Source organism: Psammomys obesus, unplaced genomic scaffold, assembly GCF_907164565.1.
Source record: "Psammomys obesus unplaced genomic scaffold, mPsaObe1.curated_primary_1811, whole genome shotgun sequence".
Taxonomy (NCBI): domain Eukaryota; kingdom Metazoa; phylum Chordata; class Mammalia; order Rodentia; family Muridae; genus Psammomys; species Psammomys obesus.
The window spans coordinates 5,266,245-5,287,100 of record NW_026596166.1 but is presented as its reverse complement, the minus strand read 5'-3'; the positions used below and the strand labels follow the sequence as shown (position 1 = coordinate 5,287,100).

General features: G+C 43.3%; 1 protein-coding gene across 2 annotated transcripts in view; it reads right to left on the bottom strand.

Moving 5' to 3' along the window:
* Ppp2r5e (protein phosphatase 2 regulatory subunit B'epsilon) overlaps positions 1-17,752 on the bottom strand; it is a 143,385-nt gene extending 125,633 nt beyond the window's left edge. Inside the window, exons 1-2 of one of the 2 annotated variants that reach the window (XM_055595537.1) lie at positions 17,606-17,752; positions 15,158-15,321 (exon numbers count right to left, since the gene is read on the bottom strand). In XM_055595537.1, the coding sequence (XP_055451512.1) occupies positions 15,158-15,314 (157 nt within the window). In that variant the 5' untranslated portion in view covers positions 15,315-15,321; positions 17,606-17,752. The remainder of the gene's footprint in view (positions 1-15,157; positions 15,322-17,605) is intronic. The other variant, XM_055595539.1, reaches the window with a different exon arrangement.
* Between the last annotated feature and the right edge of the window lie 3,104 nt (positions 17,753-20,856).

Below are 20,856 nucleotides of genomic sequence, written 5' to 3'. Positions count from 1 at the left end.
AATCCCAACTCTAGACAAGGGATGTAGCTCAGAGGTAAAGCAAATTGCCTACCGCACACAAGTCCATAGGTTTGATTTCTTGTACCATTTTTAAAAAGAAAATAGATAAATTTTAATAAATTTCAACCGAACAATAAGGCTATCTCAAAGAAATGTTCCATTATGCTTTTAAACATTCCATCAACCAAACACACAAATATCCATCCATACACACACACTGCACTATTCTTCCTCTCTACAGCGTGTGGTCTATAGGTGAGTTATATATTTTGTAGGCAAACAACTACCCTGAAGAAAAGGACAAACTCTACAGTTTAGATATAGAGTAGACAGACAGAAACATACACACACATACAGACAATATTTTTGGCTCCTGACAGCTTTCATTACCTCATCTAATGTAAATTCTGGTCATAACAGCCTTTTTACAAAACAAATCTCAGCCAGAATTGATAATATATGGCTATAATCCTCGCAGTTGGGAGTAGAGGCAAGAGGATTGGGAGTTCAAGGCCAGCTTCGGCCTCATAGTAAGTTATGAGACCCTCTCTCGAAGAAAAAGAGTCTCATCGATCTACTTCCGTCTTTAATCTCAGCATCAACATTACATCCTCCAAGAAGCCCCTTTATTTTCCAATAGAACTCATCACTGCCAGAATTCTGTGGAAAGTAATCACTATAGATCACTTGAAAAAGCACAGCCATGCTGCTTTGCTTACCACTGCATCTCCAAGACAATGACTGCTCCATCATAGGACTCAAAGTTTTTGAACAAATAACTTGAATTCCACAGCCCACTAAACTATTTCAATGAGAAGGTAAGATCTCTGAAAGACCTTACCTCTGAAAGTTAGTGAGGTACTATGTAGACTCCATTCATGGCAACATGACAAGTATGTTATCATGACAAAACTTTTTAGATTTGCTTAGTGGAAGCCCCATCTTAATTCAAGAATATAGCATTCCTAAGACAAAAGCATGTAGGACCAGGCAAATGACTGGGGAAAGGCACATGCCACCAAGCCTGACCCCCCAAATCCCTAGAACACACATGCTGGAATGAGAAAATCTACTTTACAAGTTGTCATCTGATTTCCACGTGTGCTGGGGCACTCATGTGCACACAACAAATAAAGTGTGCAAATAAATCAAGTATTTTTAAAGTATCTGAAGTATCCCAGTCCTAGAATCCTCCACTAAACCAGGAAACCTTACATAAATTCCAGTTTAACTGAACTTCCTTTAACAACACCAAATCATCTAAATACCATACAGTCTAGTGCTTCTATACCAAAGTCTTCTTTTCTCAGTGGCCAAGTGCCACAACTGGGATCGACACACAGGGAAACTTGCAGATGGCTCTCCTCAAGTTTAGTGACATCTCAACCTGAGGCTACTGAGTTTTAAAATTTCATCTTAGCCTGCTTTAGATTAAGGTATCTTTAAGCTTTCTTAAAACAACCTACACATTATTCATTTCTTTAAGTCTTTATAATTTCATTCATGCACATATTAAATTTGTCACTTTTACCTCATTAATGGTTTTTGTCATCCTGTCTCACTGAAACCTATCTTCTGGGCTGGAAAAATAGATCAATGGTTAAAAAGCCTGCTGTGTGGGCCAGGTGTGGTGGCACACACCTTTGAGCTCTATGAGTTAAGACTAGATTGGTACACACAGGTGTTCTAGGACATCCAGGACTTCAGAGATAACCTGTCTCAAACAAACAAACAAACAAACAAACAAAAAATCATGCTGTGAAAGCGTGAGGACCTGAGTTCAGATCCCAAGGTGCTCATACATGAGATGGGAGATGGAGCTCGCTCTAGATCTCACAGGCCAGGTAGCCTGGCCCACACAGCAGTGACTCAAGATGAAGCAAGGTCCAACACCTGAGGTTGTCTTCTGACCTCCACATCAATACATAGCAAGCACACAATTGCAAATAGACACACATATGTATACAAACACAAAGGCCAAAAAAAGAAAAAAGTTTAAAGACATCCTTTTTCTTCCTAATAAGCCCCATTCCCACTTTGAGGTCTTTTGTGTGGGGGCATGAACCACTCGCTGAGTTTAATTTTGGTTGCCTACATAAACATGAGTGAGGCAATATTTCCTGGAGCTCAGACAACTTTATCAGTGGCTTTAGCACTCTAGAAAATGCCACCCTTCTCCCAGCAATCATTAACTAACTGCCCAAAATGCACCAAGGAGGAGGGGTGGAACCCCTCATGGGCCCCCATTCACACGTACAACAGAATGTTGACAGGCCCAATCTTGTGCAGGTCTTACACAGAAACATCTGCAGTGAGCCTACAAGTACTGTGCCATGTCCAGAAGACACTATTACACCTTAACTCTAAATGACAAGTCACCATGACAAACAGCAGTGCTTTTGTATGGGTTTGTTGGTATGAGCTTTTAAGGCCTCTGAGAACATGATGATACCAAGACAGTTCAATAATAAAGCTCCAGGGCCCGGTGCCTACCCAGCTAGTGTACAGGACACTGGGCTTCATCATGGCACAACAAAAAAGTACAGTGGCAGAGTCATTGTCAACCTAAAGATTAGTCCCTATCCACGTTTGCTTTCTGTCGGTGTGATGAAACACCATAACAAAAAGCAACATGTGAAGAGGAAAGAGTTCACTTGGCCTACGGGTTCCATTTCTTCACTGAGGGAAGGCAGGGCAGAAACTCAAGGCTGGAACTGGAAGCAGGCACTGAAGCAGAGAGCATGGAGAAACATGCTTACTCGTTTGTTCTTCGTGGCTTGCTCAACCTGTTTTCTTATACAACCCAGGGCCACCTGCCCAGATGTGACACTGCCCACAGTGACTAGGTCCTCACATATCAATCATTAATCAAGAAAACGCCTCCCAGATCTGCCCAAAGCTGGAAGGTGAGCACTAAACACCACAGGACACATTAGTGTATGTGGCGCACGCCTGCCATCCCGGCACAAAGACAGGAAGGAAGTCTGTGAGGTCCAGGCCAGATTGGGATATGGAGCAAACCCATTTCAACAAACCAACAGAAGAAAGCCAACGAGACAGCTCAGCAGGAAAAGCACTGGCCAGTCTAATAATCTGAGTTCAATCCAACACAGAGGGGAGGGGGAGGCCCAGCTCCACAACACTGTCCTCTTATCTCCATGCACACGGTGTGAAACACAAACCCCTCCCCACACACACCAAGTAAGTAATTAAAATTTTTAATTAATTAAAAAGGACAGGAGCAAACTCTCAGCTAAACTTAGTATTCTAATTTTCGTGTGGACAGGATATAGCAAGGTGAATTTTTTTTATTTTTCCTTTTGTTTACTGCAGAGGACAGCAGAGGACATCAGATCCCCTAGAGCTGGTGTTACAGGTGATTGTAAGGCACTAAACATGGGTGCTGAGAACCAATTAGATCCTCTCCAGAACAGCAAGTGCATTTAACCCCTGAACCATCTCTCTAGCCCCCTATTTTTTCATTTTTAAGAATCACATGTCATGTAGTTCAGGATGGACCAGAATTCACTATGTAGCAAAGGTTGGCCTTGAACTCCTGATCCTTCTGCCTCATTCTCCCAAGTGCTGAGATTACTTACAAGAATGTGCCAGAGGAAGAGGGAAGGAGGGTGGGACTGGGAGGAGATGGGGGAGAGGGCTACAGCTAGGATACAAAGTGGACAAACTGTAACTAATAAAAAAAAAAAAAATGGGGGGGGGAGAATGTGCCACTGTGCCCAGGAGAAAAAAAACACAGTGACTTTTTTTTTTTTTTTTAAGCACTAACTAGTCCAGGAGGCCTCAATCCCACACGAGGAACTAGAGGAAACTGAGGAAGGCTAGGAGAGAGAGAAGTGGTCTCCCCCAGGAAAGAGCACCTCAATTGCTTGTCCAGTGCCAAATGGTCTGCCCTAAAAACATACATACAAGTAACATTGTATGAACTGAGCAGGATAGACTTAGGTACAAACACATATACATATACATATACATATACATATACATATACATATACATATACATATACATATACATATACATGCACATTAACAATTAGTGAAAAAAAGAGACGATGAGTTTGAAGGAGAGCAGGGAGGAGTATATGGGAAGGTTTGGAAGTAGGCAAAAGTAAGCCTGAACTAATTAAAATCTATTATCTCTGTGAAGTGTCTTTCATGATGCCCACACAACAAAGGAACTTTGCCAGATCTCTTCACATAACACTGCAGATTCTCAAACAAGATCCTGATCCATCAGGCTGACTCCAAAAAAGGATCAATGGCAACAGAAAGATAAGGGAATAAATGTTCATTAGGCAACTGACTAGACACTGGGGCCTTTACCACCCTTACATACTCCTCACATCTCCCTGAAAAGATGAGTCCTGTTTTACAAAAATTCAATTTCAAGTTCCAAATTACTTAGTTCACAAAACTAGGATTACCACCTAGACTTGAACTAAAACCCTTTCCTACAATAACCTTGCTCCCCAGAGGAAGAAAGGTGGGTGGTAGAAGAAACCACTCCTAGTGGGCCAAGCCTTCCTCCCTGTGGCTGCTATCTCTTCTTTGAAACAGAGAAACTCACCTTCATTTGACCTTCTTCCAACTCCCAGATTCCTGACCTGGGCCACTCCCACCACCCCAAGGTGCTACTGCTGGTCTTGCTCTGCTCTTCCTGCTCACTGTAATCCCCTCATAGATTTCAAGGTTCTTAAGAGTCAGCAGTAAGAAGGATCACTCAGTAAGTCATCCCAATACAATGTCTCACTGCTCACCTGGCTTCATTTGTTAATGGCTAGAGAAGGCATTAGAGCCTGGGAAGCCTGGGCTGCCAGCCCTGTCTGTCTCCCCCTTCCCCCCCTCAGAATAGCAATTTGAAAACAAAACTGTTCTCTAGCCAAGCATGTGCTGGTGGATAGGCCAAAGACAGTGGAGGTGCAAACTTTACATGCTGTAAAATACTTAAGGTATACTGTAAAATACATAGGTGTTCTAGTCTTCCAGTAGCCCCTTTCTAAAGGCCTGGGCTTGCGTACTTGCCTGTCTATAGATTTGTCTGACAGCCCAAATACAAAGGGAGTTCTATTTACTGATTAAAGAAAGCAAATACCAAGGTAAGTTTGAGAGCCTGCCCTGGTATCAACTACTAAAATTCATGTACCCAACAATAAATTTGCCTTCTACCTGTCCACAAATGGAATTGCCCTTGAAGGTAACTCTATGATCCACTCTAGGCACTTATTCTCAACAAGAAGTCTGTCTGAAGCTGGTACTAATAACAATTATTCCATAAGAAGCAGCTCTCCACTCTGCTCTTGAGCCTAATTCTCACAGTTCTACATGCTCCACGTTTTTCTTCCTTAAATGGAAATAATTCATGTAATATATAAAAGGAATAAATGTCAACTGAAAAACACTAATAAGCATTTCCCCATTGTGCAGATTTTCTAATAATTATAACCATTAATATTTTTCAATTTCTACAGTATGCCCAGCCCTGAACCAAACACTTCTGGGCATTTAATCTATCTCTATCAAGTAGGTCATATTACTCACCCAATTTCAAAGAGGTTTAAAAAAATACCAGCAAGAAGTAGATCCAGAATTCCAAGTGCCTGTGACACCCATATCTACATTCTTACCTGAGAGAAGCCTACTGACATAAGTACAGCACATAACTTAAATGTTTTTTCTCTTTTTCGCTTTTAGAGACAGGGTTTCTCAGGGTAGCCTTGGCTATCCTAGACTCACTTTGTAGACCAGGCTGGACTTGAAGTCACAGAGATCCACCTGCCTTTGCCTGCCCGAGCGCTGGGATTACAGGTGTGCACCACCACACCCTGCTTAAATTATATTTTTTCAATGAAGATTTTTCACTGCATGCTTAAGTCTACTGTAACATGAAAATAAGATCCCACAGTTCTGAATGAAAAAAAAATCTTCAACTATAAAATATCGAAACAAAATCTTAATTAGAAGGGATAACTTTGTAAACCTAAGAACCATCCTAGTCCTTTTCTTAAAATAATCCAAAATTTTTCTGATCTTTACAAGCACTGCAAATTTTAATTTAATTTCTAATGATGATAAGAAATATTAGGAAGTCAGTGGTGGTGTTCACCTTTAATCCCAGCACTCAGGAGGCAGAGACAGGTGAATCAAGAACAGCCTGGTCTACAGAATGAGTTCCAGGAATACACAGAGAAACCCTATCTCAGAAAAAAAGAAAAGAAAGAAAAAAAGAAAAAGAAAAAAAGAACTAATAGGAATAAGAAGGTAGCTGGTGGGCGTGGTGGCACACAGGAGCAATCCCAGCACTGTTGCTGAGGCCACAGTACCAACAGAGGTTCAAGGCCAGCTAGAACTACATGAGCCTGCCAAAAGTCACATAAGCCCAGCACTTATAAAGTATAGATAAGGAATCAAAGTCATCTTCAACTACATAGGAAATGTGAAGCCAGCTTGAACTACAGGAAAATCTGTCTAAAAAAAAAAAAAAAACAGGAGGGAAGGGGGAAAATAGGGTAACCAACTTCCAAGAGGTCTCTTTTGAAGAATGGTAAGCAGTCAAGGAACGGACTCACATTCACTTGGTACTTCAGTAGTTATATGACCTGTCTTGGTTACATCCTAGAAAGACTGATGCAATAACTAATTCTTTTGTAACATAAAATATTTTACACATAAACATGCACACCAACCAACACAATACTCCAAAAGCAAAATTTCAGCAACAATTCTCAACACTTGAGTCTAAGCAAGGCATTTGTCTACAGAAAGGGAGAACTAAAGGGACGCATGTGGCTTTGAGGACCTGGTAAAAGCTACAATTTCTCTCCTTCAAAACAAAAATCTACCCAAGGAAACTCTGGGGTTCTAGAAGTTCTTGAAACTGTGTACAGTGCACAAGGCTCCTACAGATGGAAACCCATGAGCCTGAAGTGAAGACCTGAGAGCAAGTGTCCACAATCTAACACTCTAAACTCAAACTACTAGCTGAGCACAGTGCTGCGCGCCTGTAACCCCAGCACTCAAAAAGGCAGAGTTCAAGGCCAGCCTGGTCCAGGACAGCCAAGGCTACACAGAGAAACCCTGTCTCGAAGAAGAAAAAAGAAAAAAAACCTCAAACTACTGCAAATTTGGGGGCAAAACCATGATGTCATAAATGGAAAATTCCACCTGACCTTATGCAATATTCAGGTTGCAGTCAAAACACATGTGCTCTCTAAGTATTATCTGAGATTATTCACCTGCTATGCTTATAACTTATAAAGGAAACAAAAGAAATTCATGATCAGGCTTAGGTCTCACCTCCAAGACATCTCACATATAGCTAACCCTTGAAGAACCCGACTTGAGCTATGCATGTCCACATTACATGTCGAATGTTTTTAAGGAATGTGAAGAAATCTGTAACATTTTAAAAACAGGCAAAGTTCAGAGCCTAGAAATACCAAGACTTAAGAAAAAACTCCATGTGCACATAAAACATAATACATCATCTACTTACTCGCTTACTGCCATAAAATATACATAAATCTTTTAACAGTTACCAAAATTTAGAAACATGACCACAGACTGTATGTGAAGCCACTCACGACTAGAGCAATAGAAAGGCACATAAAAATACAGCACTCAAACCAAACGTAGCAGTGCGTGTCCATAATCACGATTACTGAAGAAGCTGAAAGAGATTGATCCTAAATTCAAGGCCAGCCAAGATAAAAATAAATAAATAAATAAACAACTGAGCTAGTAAGACTATATTTAGAGTGAGAGAAAGCCCATTATTAAATCCAAGCTACGTAAAATCAGCCATGGTCCCTACTGCATTACTATAATTTCATACCCATCCCCTACTGCTCCTGCTGTGAACTCAAGACCTCACAGTATCTGCTTACAGCTGTATGACATCTGCAGTAAGTAGTCCATCTTTCCAGGTCATTACAACACGCAGGAAACTAATGGTCTCCTATGTTCCTCATGTCTTTTTCATCACAATATTTATTCCATACAGCACATAAAAATGCATTGTAACCAACTGTTTAGGTCAGAACTTCTGGTCAGCAGCAGGCTAGTAGTATAATTTTGCAGGAATGAAACTTACAGTGTTCCATCAGACGTGAGGGTAGACTGGAGAGCCCTGAACAACCCTACCACAGCCACATCTCAGTCAGGCATTCACCATCATGCCTGTGAGCAACAAGACCAAAACCTAGGAGCCACCAGCCCCAGCCCTCAGCACTGCTCACCACAGACCTGTGGCTTGGTGGCTTCATGCAGCTATAACACCTGCTGGCAGGGTCAAAAGGTTTTAGGACTTGATTTTTTTTAAGAAGATACGTAGCATCCATCAACAGAATGAAGCTAAAGCTTCCTTTTTGGCTTCCAATGTGTGTCTACCAGACTGCCAACCTAGGAGAATAACCCCAGAAAATAACAGCGCCATACAAGAGATGAGAGTGAGGACGTCCATGTAGTAAAGCCTACAGGCCCTTGGACACCCCCAGTTCACGCCAGTAATGTCAGAAAAGATTCTGTCCATGCACAGGGTTCCATGGAAGCCCTAGAATGATAAAAGTGGGAGGAAAGCATGAGGAAACTCCCCCCAAAGGCCAAGGAAGCCCTTACCAAGACAAGAAAGAAGCTATTTCTCTCCCCACCTTACTATATACAGAGATACCCCCTCCACGGGATACCACAGTATCCCAAGCCTCCTGTGTAGGGAGAACTGACAGGGGAAGCTGACAATCAGGTTGCAGGAAAACAAGGTAGACCAGAGAGACAGACTATGCAAAGGTATAGTCAGCAATTCTGCAAGGGCCCTCCATGCCAAAGACACCCTGGAGAAGGTGGCCAACAATGAAGATAAGGGAAAACTAAGACCCCAGACCAGCAGCCCCCTCAAAATTCTATCACATCACAATTTCCATTACCAATGCAGACACTCTGATCACCTGAAACTACCAACAGCAGACAGACAAAAGCAGTCAAGCCACCAGCTGAGAATGCGTCCATCTGGGAGGCTGAGAAGGGCAGGGCTGCATAAATGTTGGATCACCACCTCTACCATCTGGTCATCCAGTATGAAAAAGAAACATGAAATTCCAGTAATGAGAAATGAACAAAAGCACGGAGCTTAGCACATCAGGGCTTGCTTTGTGGGGTTGATTAGACAAGAACTATCTGCACTAACTATAACTGCAAAAGGTTTTGACTATTTTTACCGAAACATGCCTTTTTTCAATAATAGCCTTTTTTAAGTCTGTTTTGTTCTCAATGTAATGTCAAAGATTTTTAAGTTGTCTCCTATCTGCCCAAGTTGCTAACTTAAGGTTTCTTTCTAGGTTTATTTTATATGTATGAGTGTTCTACCTGCATGCATATATGTGTACCATGTGGCCCACAGAGGTCAGAAGAGGACACTGAATATCCTAGAACTGGAGTTAGGGAATGGTTGGCAGCCACCATGTAGATGCTTAAACACTGAGCCATGTCTCCAGCCCAAGAAGTTCTTTCGGTTTGGTTTGGTTTTCACTGTGTAGCTCTGGTGTCCTGGAACTCACTCTGTAGATCAGGCTGGCCTTGAACTCAGAGATCTACCCACCTCTGCCTACAAAGTGCTAGGATTAAAGGCGTGTGCCACCATGCCTGGCTAAGAAGTTAATTTTTAATTTATAGTAAAAAGTTTACAACTGAACTTTTCCAAAATATAAAGTTAAATTGTTACCTATTAATAAAGGGTAAAATAAACTTGGAATGTTATACTCAGATTTCTCAGCTGTAGAGGGAGGCAGGGGGCAGTACCTCTAATGGCCATGTTCCAGGAACAACTGTAGACATAAAGATCCAAATTCCAAAATCGGAAACACTTCCGGTCAAAAGTATTTCAATTAAGGAATATCAACCTATGCTTATCAGACACCATTGAATTGGGCACGAATGCAAGCTAATATTCTACTTTTAAGCCATAAATTATGAACACTCATTTTCTATTTCTTTTGGCCCAAGTAACTATATAATTTATATATATATATATATATTAATTATTTATATATTATATATATATATATATTTTTTTTTTTTTTTAATGCTCCCAGGGCTGAAGAGATGGCTCAGTGATTAAGAGTGCTTTTTGCTCTTGCAGAGGAACACAAGTCCCAGCACTCACACTGAGTGTCTCAAACTCCAGCTCCAGGGAGTCTAACAGCCTCTTCTGGCCACACAGAGACACACACATGCTTATAACTAAAAATAAATCTAAAGGAAAAAAAGGAAGAAAAACACTCTTAGCTAAGAGCAAATACACACATGAAAATAATGCAGTTTGGCACTTGGTTTTAAGTAAAATCTTTATCATTCCCTCCCTGAAAGAAAAATATCTCCACGTTCCCGGCAATAGTGCAGAACGTTAGTGTAAGTTAACTTATACATGTTCTTTTGGGTTAAAGCAGAACTCATGGATACTGCTTTCAAATAAACACACACGCACACATTTAGTTACCTAATTAATACATACTATCAATCTTTGGTACAAACAGAGATGATTCTCAGCATGAAATTCTCCCACTAAAAACAGGTAAGAGGAACAGGCAAGATGGCTTAGCAGGTAAAGGTGCTTGTTGTCAAGCCTGATATCCAATCTGTGGGACCCTGTGGTGGAAGGAGAGAACTAAATCCCACAAGTTGTCCTCTGACCTCCAACCATAAACATGCATGAGCACATATAACAAAATCTAGAAAGAAGAAGGAAGGGAGGGAGGGAGGAAGGGAGGGAGGGAGGGAGGGAGGAAGAAAGGAAGGAAAAAAGGAAGGGAGGGAGGAAGGAAAAGCTTACTCTCAGTAACATGGCAAGATGCCAGTATAACAGGTGGGAAGTCCAAAGACATTCAGAATAGCTAGTCCAGTAAATTCAAAACATTCAAAATTAAATTTGGGGGTTGAAAAATGTTTGTGACTCCAAAACTATATTCTTGTTTCATCATTTTGAGAAACTCAATTTCAAATTTTTGCACATCTTAACACTGACATATTGCTCACACACTGCCTTCTGAAATTCCAGCTCAGGGCTAGCAGGTGAGCTGTGCCATCCTCATGTTAGAAACGAGAAGAAAAGGCTTAAGGAACTCCCTTGTCCAGGACAAGCTCCAACACCTGCGGGCTAGCAGAGCCTACTGCACAGTACCCTGTCCAACGTGCAAGTGCAATGGAAACACTGCACCGGACAGGAGCCTTAAAAAAAAAAACTGTTCTTTTCAGAAATCCACTTGAGTGCTCTAGCCCATTACCAGACTCGTAATTATACTGCACATCCTACTCTATACTCCACAAGGTAGATCTAGAAGATAAAAGAATCTAGTCATTAGAAAGGCACAAAACTAGCTCTAGATGGTAATTTGGAAGTTCTCATAAGTTGTCACTCTAAAAATAAAAATAGAAGCTTAATTTTTGGAACTGAAGTTTAAGTGTTTTTAGGGGCTGGAGAGATGGCTCAGTCAATAAAACTCTTGCCAGAACTCCAGCACCCATATAAAAGACAGGTAAGTGGGTGGCCCACCTGTGATCAGAGCCCTCAGGAAGAAGAGAGAGGGATGCCTGAAGCCAGGAGAAACCAGGATGTTAGAGACAGGGATGCCTGAAGCAATGTAGCCAGGAAGACCAGCCAAATCAGACAGCTCTGGGCTCAAGTGAAAGGCCCTGCCTCAATACAGAAAGTGAAGAGTGACCTCCCTTACAGACACAAGCACATTTCTCAGAGTCTGCGCCTGACTCTACTCCGCCATTCTCCAGGGTGACACAGAAGCCCAAGTACAAACCCTTGCTGGACCATGACCCCACAACATGTTAACTACATAAGAATCACTGTCAGGCTGTCTGGAACTGGGTTAGTGAGTAGTGTCTGGGGCAGCTGCTCTCTAATGCTCCTCTGCTGATAAAATATGCAAATGTACAAACCTATTCTTAGAAAAGTTTTAATCCTGCGAGACAAAACTTCCAAAAAATTAGAAAAAGGGGCTGAATGAAATGTAGCTTGATGTCAGAGCCCCTGCCTAGCATGTACAGGGCCCTGGGTTCAAGCTCCAGCATGGAAAAGGAAAATATAAAATATGTATTTGTCTAATAATCTCATAATGATTATTGCCATCACTAAGCAGAAGGTAAATGCACACCAGAACTCCAATAAGCAACATCACAACCCTGGGGATGCTAGTAAAAGAGGAGGCAGCCACTGGTGAGGTGTGGAGAAATCACAACTCCTGTACAGTACTAATGGGAGTACAGCTTCTACAGACAACGACACAGGAAGGCCTCAGAACCTAAACATGTTAAGCCCACAATTCTATTTCTGGGTCTGTGCTCAAAAGAAAAGAAAGTAGGGTCTCTCAACAGATATCTACACACCCTTGCTTGCATTATTCATAACACTAAAATATTGCTCAGCCTTAAAAAGAGCAAAATACTAACACATGCTACAATGCAGATAAACCAGTCACAAAAGGACAATACTGCATGACTCAAATAGTAAACCTCATAGAGGCATAAAGGGGAACAGCAGTTGTTGAGGGCTAAGAGTTAAGGGAAACTGGGCACAGAAAACATGATGATGGTAAATAGATGGTTGCGAAAGATACACAACAATGGGAACATATTTCCAGCCACTGAATTGAACCTTAAAATGGTTAATGAGCTGGGCCTGATGGTGCAGACTTTCAATCCCAAGACTGGTTAATGGAATGCTTTATGACTATTTTAACTGCACATGCTCAAAGCGGGAGGCAGGGAGGGAGAATAAGATACATGTGCCCAGATTCTCCTCATACATGCCTCTTTATACCTTTCTATGAATGTTCAGTGAGTGTAAGTGACTACAAGAGCCTTAAGGAATGAATATAGTGACTTAGCTATTGAATTCCTTCTAAACCTAAAATGCTTATCTGGGCTTGCTGGAAATAAAGTTGTTCACCTCATACAGACAGCAACAGCTATCCTGTGTCTACTTCAGAAGAAATGAGTTATGAGTCTAGTATGTCTCACAATCTTTGTATTTATTCCATAGAATTTCTTTCATGTTTTTCCTATAACTTCATACAAACTATTCTCTTTTTACTAGAAAAATCGTTAAGTCATAAATCTTCTAGCTGGGCATGAAGAAACATACTTGGGGAGGTAGAAGTAAGCAATCTGAGTTTCAAGCCAGCTACCTAGTCAGACCCTGTCCTAAAAAAATAATAATTAAAAAAAAAATGTTTTCTCCCTCAAAACTTATTAAGAGCTCATCTTTACTACCTGGCAGATAGATCATCCTTTTCCCCTTCTTTTTTTTTTTTTTTTCAGTGCTACTAATCAAATCCAAAGTCCCAGAAATGCTAGGTAAGTACTCTACCACTAAACTAAGTACCTTTCTTAACCCCACCATGCTTCCAGAAATCAGCACTCATAGAGTTTCTACCAACTTTAAGTACAAACACTGGGATCTTAATTATGAATTGCCTCCTCTTAAGGAAAGAATGTTTCCAGCATAGTGGTACATACCTTTGATCACAGCACTAGGGAAACTGAGGCAGGTGGATCTCTGAGTTTGAGGCCAGCCTGTCTACAGAGTTAGTTCCTGGATAGTCAGGGCCACACAGCAAAACCCTGTCTCAATTTTAAAAAACAAAACAAAAAAACACAAAGAAAGGAAATGCTCCCACAGGGAAATCAGACACCTGAAATACCTACTTGAGGATCGCATCAGCTGTTCTTATAATACCTTCTGATTGCACACACTGCTACAGAAATAAGTATGCATTTTGTCCAGGTGTGATGGTACACATCTGTAATCCAAACACTCAAGAGAGAGGCAGGAAGATCATTGCAAGTTCAAGGCCAGCCTGGTCTACACTGTGAGTTTCAGGCCAGGCAGGGCTACATAGCAAAACTCTGACTCAAAAACCAGGAGAGAAAGGAAGAGAATGAAAGAGGAGAGATGAAAAGAGGAAAGGCGGGAAGGGGTAAGAGGGAGGGAGGGAATGTTCATGAATGAACTAGTGAATCAGCTCGTCTGGCTTCCTGAGCTACTGAAGTCCATTATATCATTCCTGTCCCCTTTGTCCTCATCCTTAAATACTTAGACAAAATTTCACCTTCAAAGATAGATTCTGGTGTGTCTCACTATATCAGCTATCAATCTAAAACATTTCAAATAACTTCTTTTCACAAACATAAAGCAAACAGATGAAAATCAACATGAACAGAATAACTACCTATAAAAACAAAACAAAGAAAGGCATACTTCAGAAAGAAAGAAAAAATAAAATCAGTGCTCACATCAAAACCTCACTCTTAGAAAGGATTGATAGTACACATCTCTGAACTCAGCAGTTGAGAAGTAGAGGCAGAAAGATAAGCAGCTCAACAGCACAGAGTTCAAGGCCAGCCTTGGCTACATAAAACCCTGTCTCCAAAAAAATGAAAATTTTGGCTCTTAAAATATTTGAAAAATTAAAATATCATGCAAATATGATCACTACATACTTGTATTTGTACTACATGAAAGTATAAATGCATGTTATCCATTAATAAGTTCTACTTTCTTGGTCTTTAAAATTCAGTATTTTCAAACTCCACTTTTAATGCAAGTTAGTAGTACTATTTATCCCTTTTACTGAGGTCTACTTTTCAACCAAGACGGTGCAATTAACAGACATCACTACGTAAATCAAGAATTTAAAAACACAGATCTGGCCAGTAAGACTGTTCAGCAGATCAAGGCGCTTGCTGTCAAAGAGGACTACCTGAGTTCACTCCCCGAAATCCACAAGGCTAAAGGAGAGAATCAACTCTCACAGACTGCCTTCTGACGACCACATGTGCAGAATGTACAAGGACACACACACACACACACACACACACACACACAAAATGTTGGGAGAGGAAAAAAAAAAAAACACAGACATTTCTGCCACTTAGTTCTCCATCAGAGTGAGAATTCACCTACAGGATGATAAGTCTCTTTGGAAGAGCCTTTAAGAACGCATGGACCTGGTCAAAGACCAGGAACTCTGGGCCTGAGACCTCTCAACCATTCATGCTACAACACATGAGGAAGTTAACAGATAGAAAATACTATGTAGTGAGGCGGGTATGAAGGTGTCACCTCTCGTGCGGCTTACCTTTCAGCAGTGGCAGAGGTGTGAGCTCAATGGGCTTGCCTTGAGACCTAAACTGTGAGGAGCTCTGCGACCTCTTCTGTCTGGCTTTTCTGACGGACTTCCGAGAAAATCCGTCTACTTTATCCACTGATGGAGGAGTAGTTGGTGCTGAGGACATATCCCTACTGAAGAGAAAGAGGGGATGTGAACACGGTCCCAGGGTCAAAGCATTTGGGTGAGTTATAAACATGCTAAAATTCCAATATGCAATATTTATGAAACTGGGAATATGTAACCCCCCCAAAAAAATCAATTAAAAGTCTTGTCACCAGGCAGTGGTGGTGTGTGTGTTTGATCACAGTACTCAGGAGGCAGAGGCAGAGGCAGGCAGATCTCTAAATTTGAGGCCAGCCTGACCTAGGGCTACACAGATAAACCCTGTCTGAAAAAAAAGAAAAAAAAAGAAAAGAAAAAAGAACAAAAAGCAAGAAAGAGAAAGAAAAGTCTTCTAAGGGGAAAATATAAAAGGTAACATGGCCACTATTAAACAAAACCTGAGCTCTAATGTATCACTGCTCTACTATAATCATTACAAAGACTGGACTTCAAGTCTCTGTATTGTCTGTCCATTTTAAGTGCACAGCTCTTCCCATCTTGGAATTCCTGAAGTGATTTTGGAGCTATTCTGAAGCTGGAAAACATCCACAGAAACATTTTCCCAACATATTTAATATTATGAATGGAATAAACCCTTTCTGTACTTCAAGAATCTACACAAATGAAGCCAGGTGTGGAGGCCAGTAACCCCAGCTCTCAAAGAGGTTAAGGCAGGAAAGGTTAAGGCCAGCCTAAACTACACACAGCAAGTTTGAGGCCACCCCGAGACACACATCGAGAGGAGATCCTGCCTCAAAAACAAAACACAAACTACATCAGTATCTTGACTGCAAAGTGAACCATAAAATTACTGACACTTTCTAAGCAGGTCTTTTGGGGCAATGTGCTGGGCTTGCTATCGTGAGCCACCACATTGCAAATGAGGACTGGCTAGATTACTTGAAAGGCATGGAACATACAAAAGGCACGATTAAAATTATTTCAAAGAAGTCTTTTTAAATGAAGCCATCTTAAGTTATTAAAAGTTTAATAAACAAAGCTATGATTAAAACCTAGCACCAAGTTGAACTGAAAATATAACTTCACAGCCTTCCAAGACAAAGCTGAGTTTTAGGTTCAAATATTGTGTTCCATCAAACTGATGGGACTGACTGAACAGAGTTCTGCATTTTTTTTAATCTTCTGAAATTATTTAGGAAGCATTAAGCTCAGTCACGGTCACCAAACTGAACATGTTAGCATTCTGGTGGAACTGAGGCTCCTGGCAAGATTAATGGCAGCCAGAACAGACGGAATGCATACAGTGAAGTGCTACAACTCAGTTACCCAACTGTCATGCCAACACCTAAGACAAGTGCCTTTTTAACTTCCACAAAAGTCTACCAAATCTGCAAGACTAAATCATCCGGATTACCTGGATTCAATAAAAATAATATAAACAAGGGAAGAGGAGTGCACAATATTGAGGTTTAGTTTGGAATTTTGAGGACTTCTTAGAAAGTTAATTTGTTGCTATTTTAACTCTAATTTGGCTTTAAATATGTGACAAATAAAAAAAAAACGGAATTGTAAATAATAAGTACTATTGGAAACCTCTGACATATAATAATCCCATCAGAAAGAAGTTCCACATCACACTGGCACATTGTAAATTTATAATGTGATGTCATACGTGAATTATTTAGATTTCATTCTAGCAACACAAGATTTCTGTAAACCTCCTTCCTCCATCACTCATTCTATTTTTCTTCTCTCATCTCTAACGATGATCTATAGGCAGCTTTCTTTTCTTAATCATCTGCCTCTTATGCGCACAGCTCTGAGTAAATGTCAAGGTTCTCAACTCTAAAGCATTGCAGAACTGACGCTAACAGCGGGGTCCCTGCAAAGCCCAAGGAAACAGGTTCCACCTGGGCCACTGCGCCCAAAGCTTTTAGCATTCTCCAAACAGCCGGCAACCGGGGCTTTTCCATCCACGGGGAAGGAAGGGATCAGGGAAGTGGCCTGTTCGTCTGTAGGTATGTTCGCATAAACCCCGAGCCCCAGAGAAGCTGCGCGGCCACGGAATCTTCCTCTCCGCTCCCCCGCCCCCGCCGGTGGGGAAGGGGTGGGGGAATGAGGGTAGCAAGAAAATGCCTCAGAAGCGGGAGGGCGAGGGGCCGGTGTGGCAGAGAAGAGGAGAGGTGGTGGCCTCGAAGCCCCTGCAGGTAGATCAGACAAGTGGGCCGGGCGCTTGCTCCAGCTCACCCCACCCCGCCGCACCCCTCGGCCGCCCGGGCCCGGCCTTCCCGAGCCCGCCGCTCCGCGGGCTCCCCGGGAGGCAAGCAGCCAGGACCGGGAGCCGAAGTTTACCTTGAAGCTCCTAGGGTAGAATCGGAAGATGATCTGTGGCTGGTCGGGGCGGGCTGCGATCTAGGGGGCCGCGGCTGGGGCGGGCGGCGGCGGCCCGGGACGCACGGGGGGAGGTCCGGGAAGCGGCGGAGAGCCCCGGGCTACGGCCGTCCGGGGCGACGTCCCTCCGGTTCCGCGGCGGCGGCGATGCTTCTTTAGGCCTCTCGGCTGGCCCCGAAAGCTCAGCGCTCCGGCAGCGGCAGCGACGGCCTCACGAGCCTCCCCCGCGGGCCCGTCCCATCAAATCGGCACCGACCCGGTTGCGGCTCGGCCGGCGGCTCTTCGTTCACATTCCCGGCGGGCGGCGCCTCTGCTCGTTGCACCGGACCCGGCGGCGGCGGCGGCGGCGGCGGCGACGCGGGGAGGGGGGAGGCGGGAGGAAGCCTGGCTTTGCAGCGGCAGCGAGCGCGGGAGTCGGGAGGAAGAGCTGGAGCCGCCGGAGCCGCCGCTGCCAGAGCCGCCGTTCGCTACCCGCGCAGGGTTCCCGTCAATGCCCCCTTTCTCTCTCCTATTGTCAATATCACCGGGCGGCTGAGTCCATGGCACACGCGCAACCGAACCTCCTGGCTGGCAGAGCCCGCCCCCGGCGCCCGCCCACTGGAGACTTCAAACGGGAAGCGAGGCTTCATTGGCCCCCGCGCGCCTTCACTCCCAGGCCAGCACGTTCGGCTGAGAGCTGATCGGGGATTGGCGGCACGGGGGCGGGGCGGGGAAACCGGAGGGTGTGAAGAGACGAGGCCCTCGATTGGGCGAGGCGCTGGGGACCCGGATGTAGCCGCGAGCCGGGGCGCCCCGGCCGCCGCTTCCGCCAGGGCGTCTGAAGCGGGGTTACTGCGGCGTTCTGCTAGGCCCGAGGGGGACGCGGCGGGCGCGTCCGAGGCCGGAGCTAACGCGCGGCGGTCCCCCGTGGGCGGCGGACGTCTCCCCCGGGGGTCCCCAGGGCCGCAGGGCCCCGGTGCGTCACGGTTCGGCCCCGCAGTGCCCCCCTCTGCACGGGACCCGCGCTCCCCTGCGCCCCGTGCAATCGCGGCCCCGGAAGCCGGCAGAAAACCCCCCAGTGGCCTCCGCTCGACCCTTGGGAGGCCTGGCCGCGGGTTGGGCTCTCACCTGGACACCCCCCCCCAAAAGTCAGCTCTGAACATCAGCCCCTTGATGCCCCTGCCAGTCCCGGCCGAGGTCAACTCTCCGGTAGCTCATGCAGATGGGAACGCTGTCACCGGACTCGCGTTCAGATCACCCGCATTCTCCCGTTTCTGGGCCCCAGCCCCCAGCTTGACAGATTTTGACTGACAGTTGGAGGCTGAGTTTACTGAAAAGACTTACCTCTATCTAGACCGAGTACTAAAATACGTATATGGCTTCACATCGTTGGTGAGCTCTAGACCAAATGGTAACGTTTCCAGAAAATATTTTTAGACCGTCAATCGGTTTGAATGCAGGCTGCATACATTAGTTGGGGAAAAAAAAAAAAAATCCTTAATACTAACTACACGGATCAAACTACCAGTTGCTCATAATCCATCAACCCGAGATAACCACTATCATTTTGAAGTACTTTTAATATTTTATATTATTTTATAAATGCATATATATGTACACACACACACACATATATATATATATATTCTGTTTCAAACTGGAATGCTTCATCCTATAGCCAAGTTTTCCCTCAGGATCATGTCCTGTGTTCCGCACAGTTAGGGAATATACATTTATAAAGCTCTATACCATACGCACAACTGATACCAGTGCATTCACGTTTATCGCTTGTGTCATTTGTTGCAAATTTCTATCCACTTGAGTAGAAAAATAATTCTGTGCTATGAAAGAGAATGTTACTTGCCTGAAGTGAAATGGGAAAGATGGTTTAAACGAAGGCAGGCTCCCCCTATTGACTCCAGGCGACTGGCTGCTGAGTGTCCATTTTTGCTCTAATAAAGTTCATTACCCTATGCTTCATAATTATATAGGATTCCAGTCTATTTCCTGCCTTCAAGAAACTTATATTTCCATACCTCAGTCTTTAGAAATGTTTAATATCCTTGCCAAGCAGGCCCTGGTTCCTCAATGTCTGATTGGTAAATGCAAAATTAAAACCAAGAAAGATTTTGAAGCCAACTCAATTTCCCTTGGCAACAGTTGAACCGTTAAAAAGTAGTGCACGCTTGAAATGCTCACAGCTGTTGCTTAGAACATTCCACATTTTGTAGAGTGAGGATTTTGCTTGCAAATTATGGATGTCTATAAAGACAATTCATTTCAAAGTCATTTCATTTTCTATGAAATAGCTGAGCAACTGAAATGAGCAGGTCTTTTTAATGAGAAAGCACCCTTGCCTGTGCTAGGTTTGTTCTCCAGACCAATAATTTCATAAAGAGATGACGTATACCTCAGGGGGGAGTGGGGTGTACTCCAAGGATAGTGCAAGGCAATCCACTTGTAATGCAGAAGAAAAAAAAAAAAAAACGAGGGCATCTATGCTTAAATTTAAGAAGCATTAAACTCAACATTCTATACACAGAAAGAATGGCCCTGCGCTCAGTCCATGGAATGGCCCATTGGCCTAAAGCAGCAGAGATGTCCTCAAGGAAAAGCAGGAAGTGTCTATCCCCAGCAGAATGGTCTCTTCTACCTGTTGTACCATCCTGCTTTTGCTGGATTTGATGACTGTATTATCTACGTTTCATTAAGCTAAACATAGGAAGCGGACGGATGACCTTCCAAGAGTCTCCCGAGTGAACCACAGAACAAGAAAACACTGGAAACTTCTATTATAAAATCCTTGACAGCCCTCCTTCGGAGTTAAAATGACAATGTAACAAGTCCAGCAATAGTTTGACTTAAATAGCGAACTTGTCAAAACTATTTGAAGCGCAGGTTCACACCCACCGTCCCCAGGAGGGAACTATATCCTAAATACAAGTGTTATGACTGAGTCGTAATGAGGCTATTGTAGGCCTCTTTTATGAACAAATATACACATATTGAGAACACGTGCTCCCAAAATGCGCCAATGGGAATGCATGAACAAAGAAATCCGGAGACTACTCTTCTAGATATAAAAGGAAGGGCACGGTAGCCATAGGAGGCCATTATCAAGTTGACCAGATGCAGTTCGATGTGAGCACACGAAAGTGTTCTCTATCCAGATCTCAAAGCTGGGCTCACCCCGAATCTGTTCGCAGCCTGACCGTGTGATTTGAAGACACCGG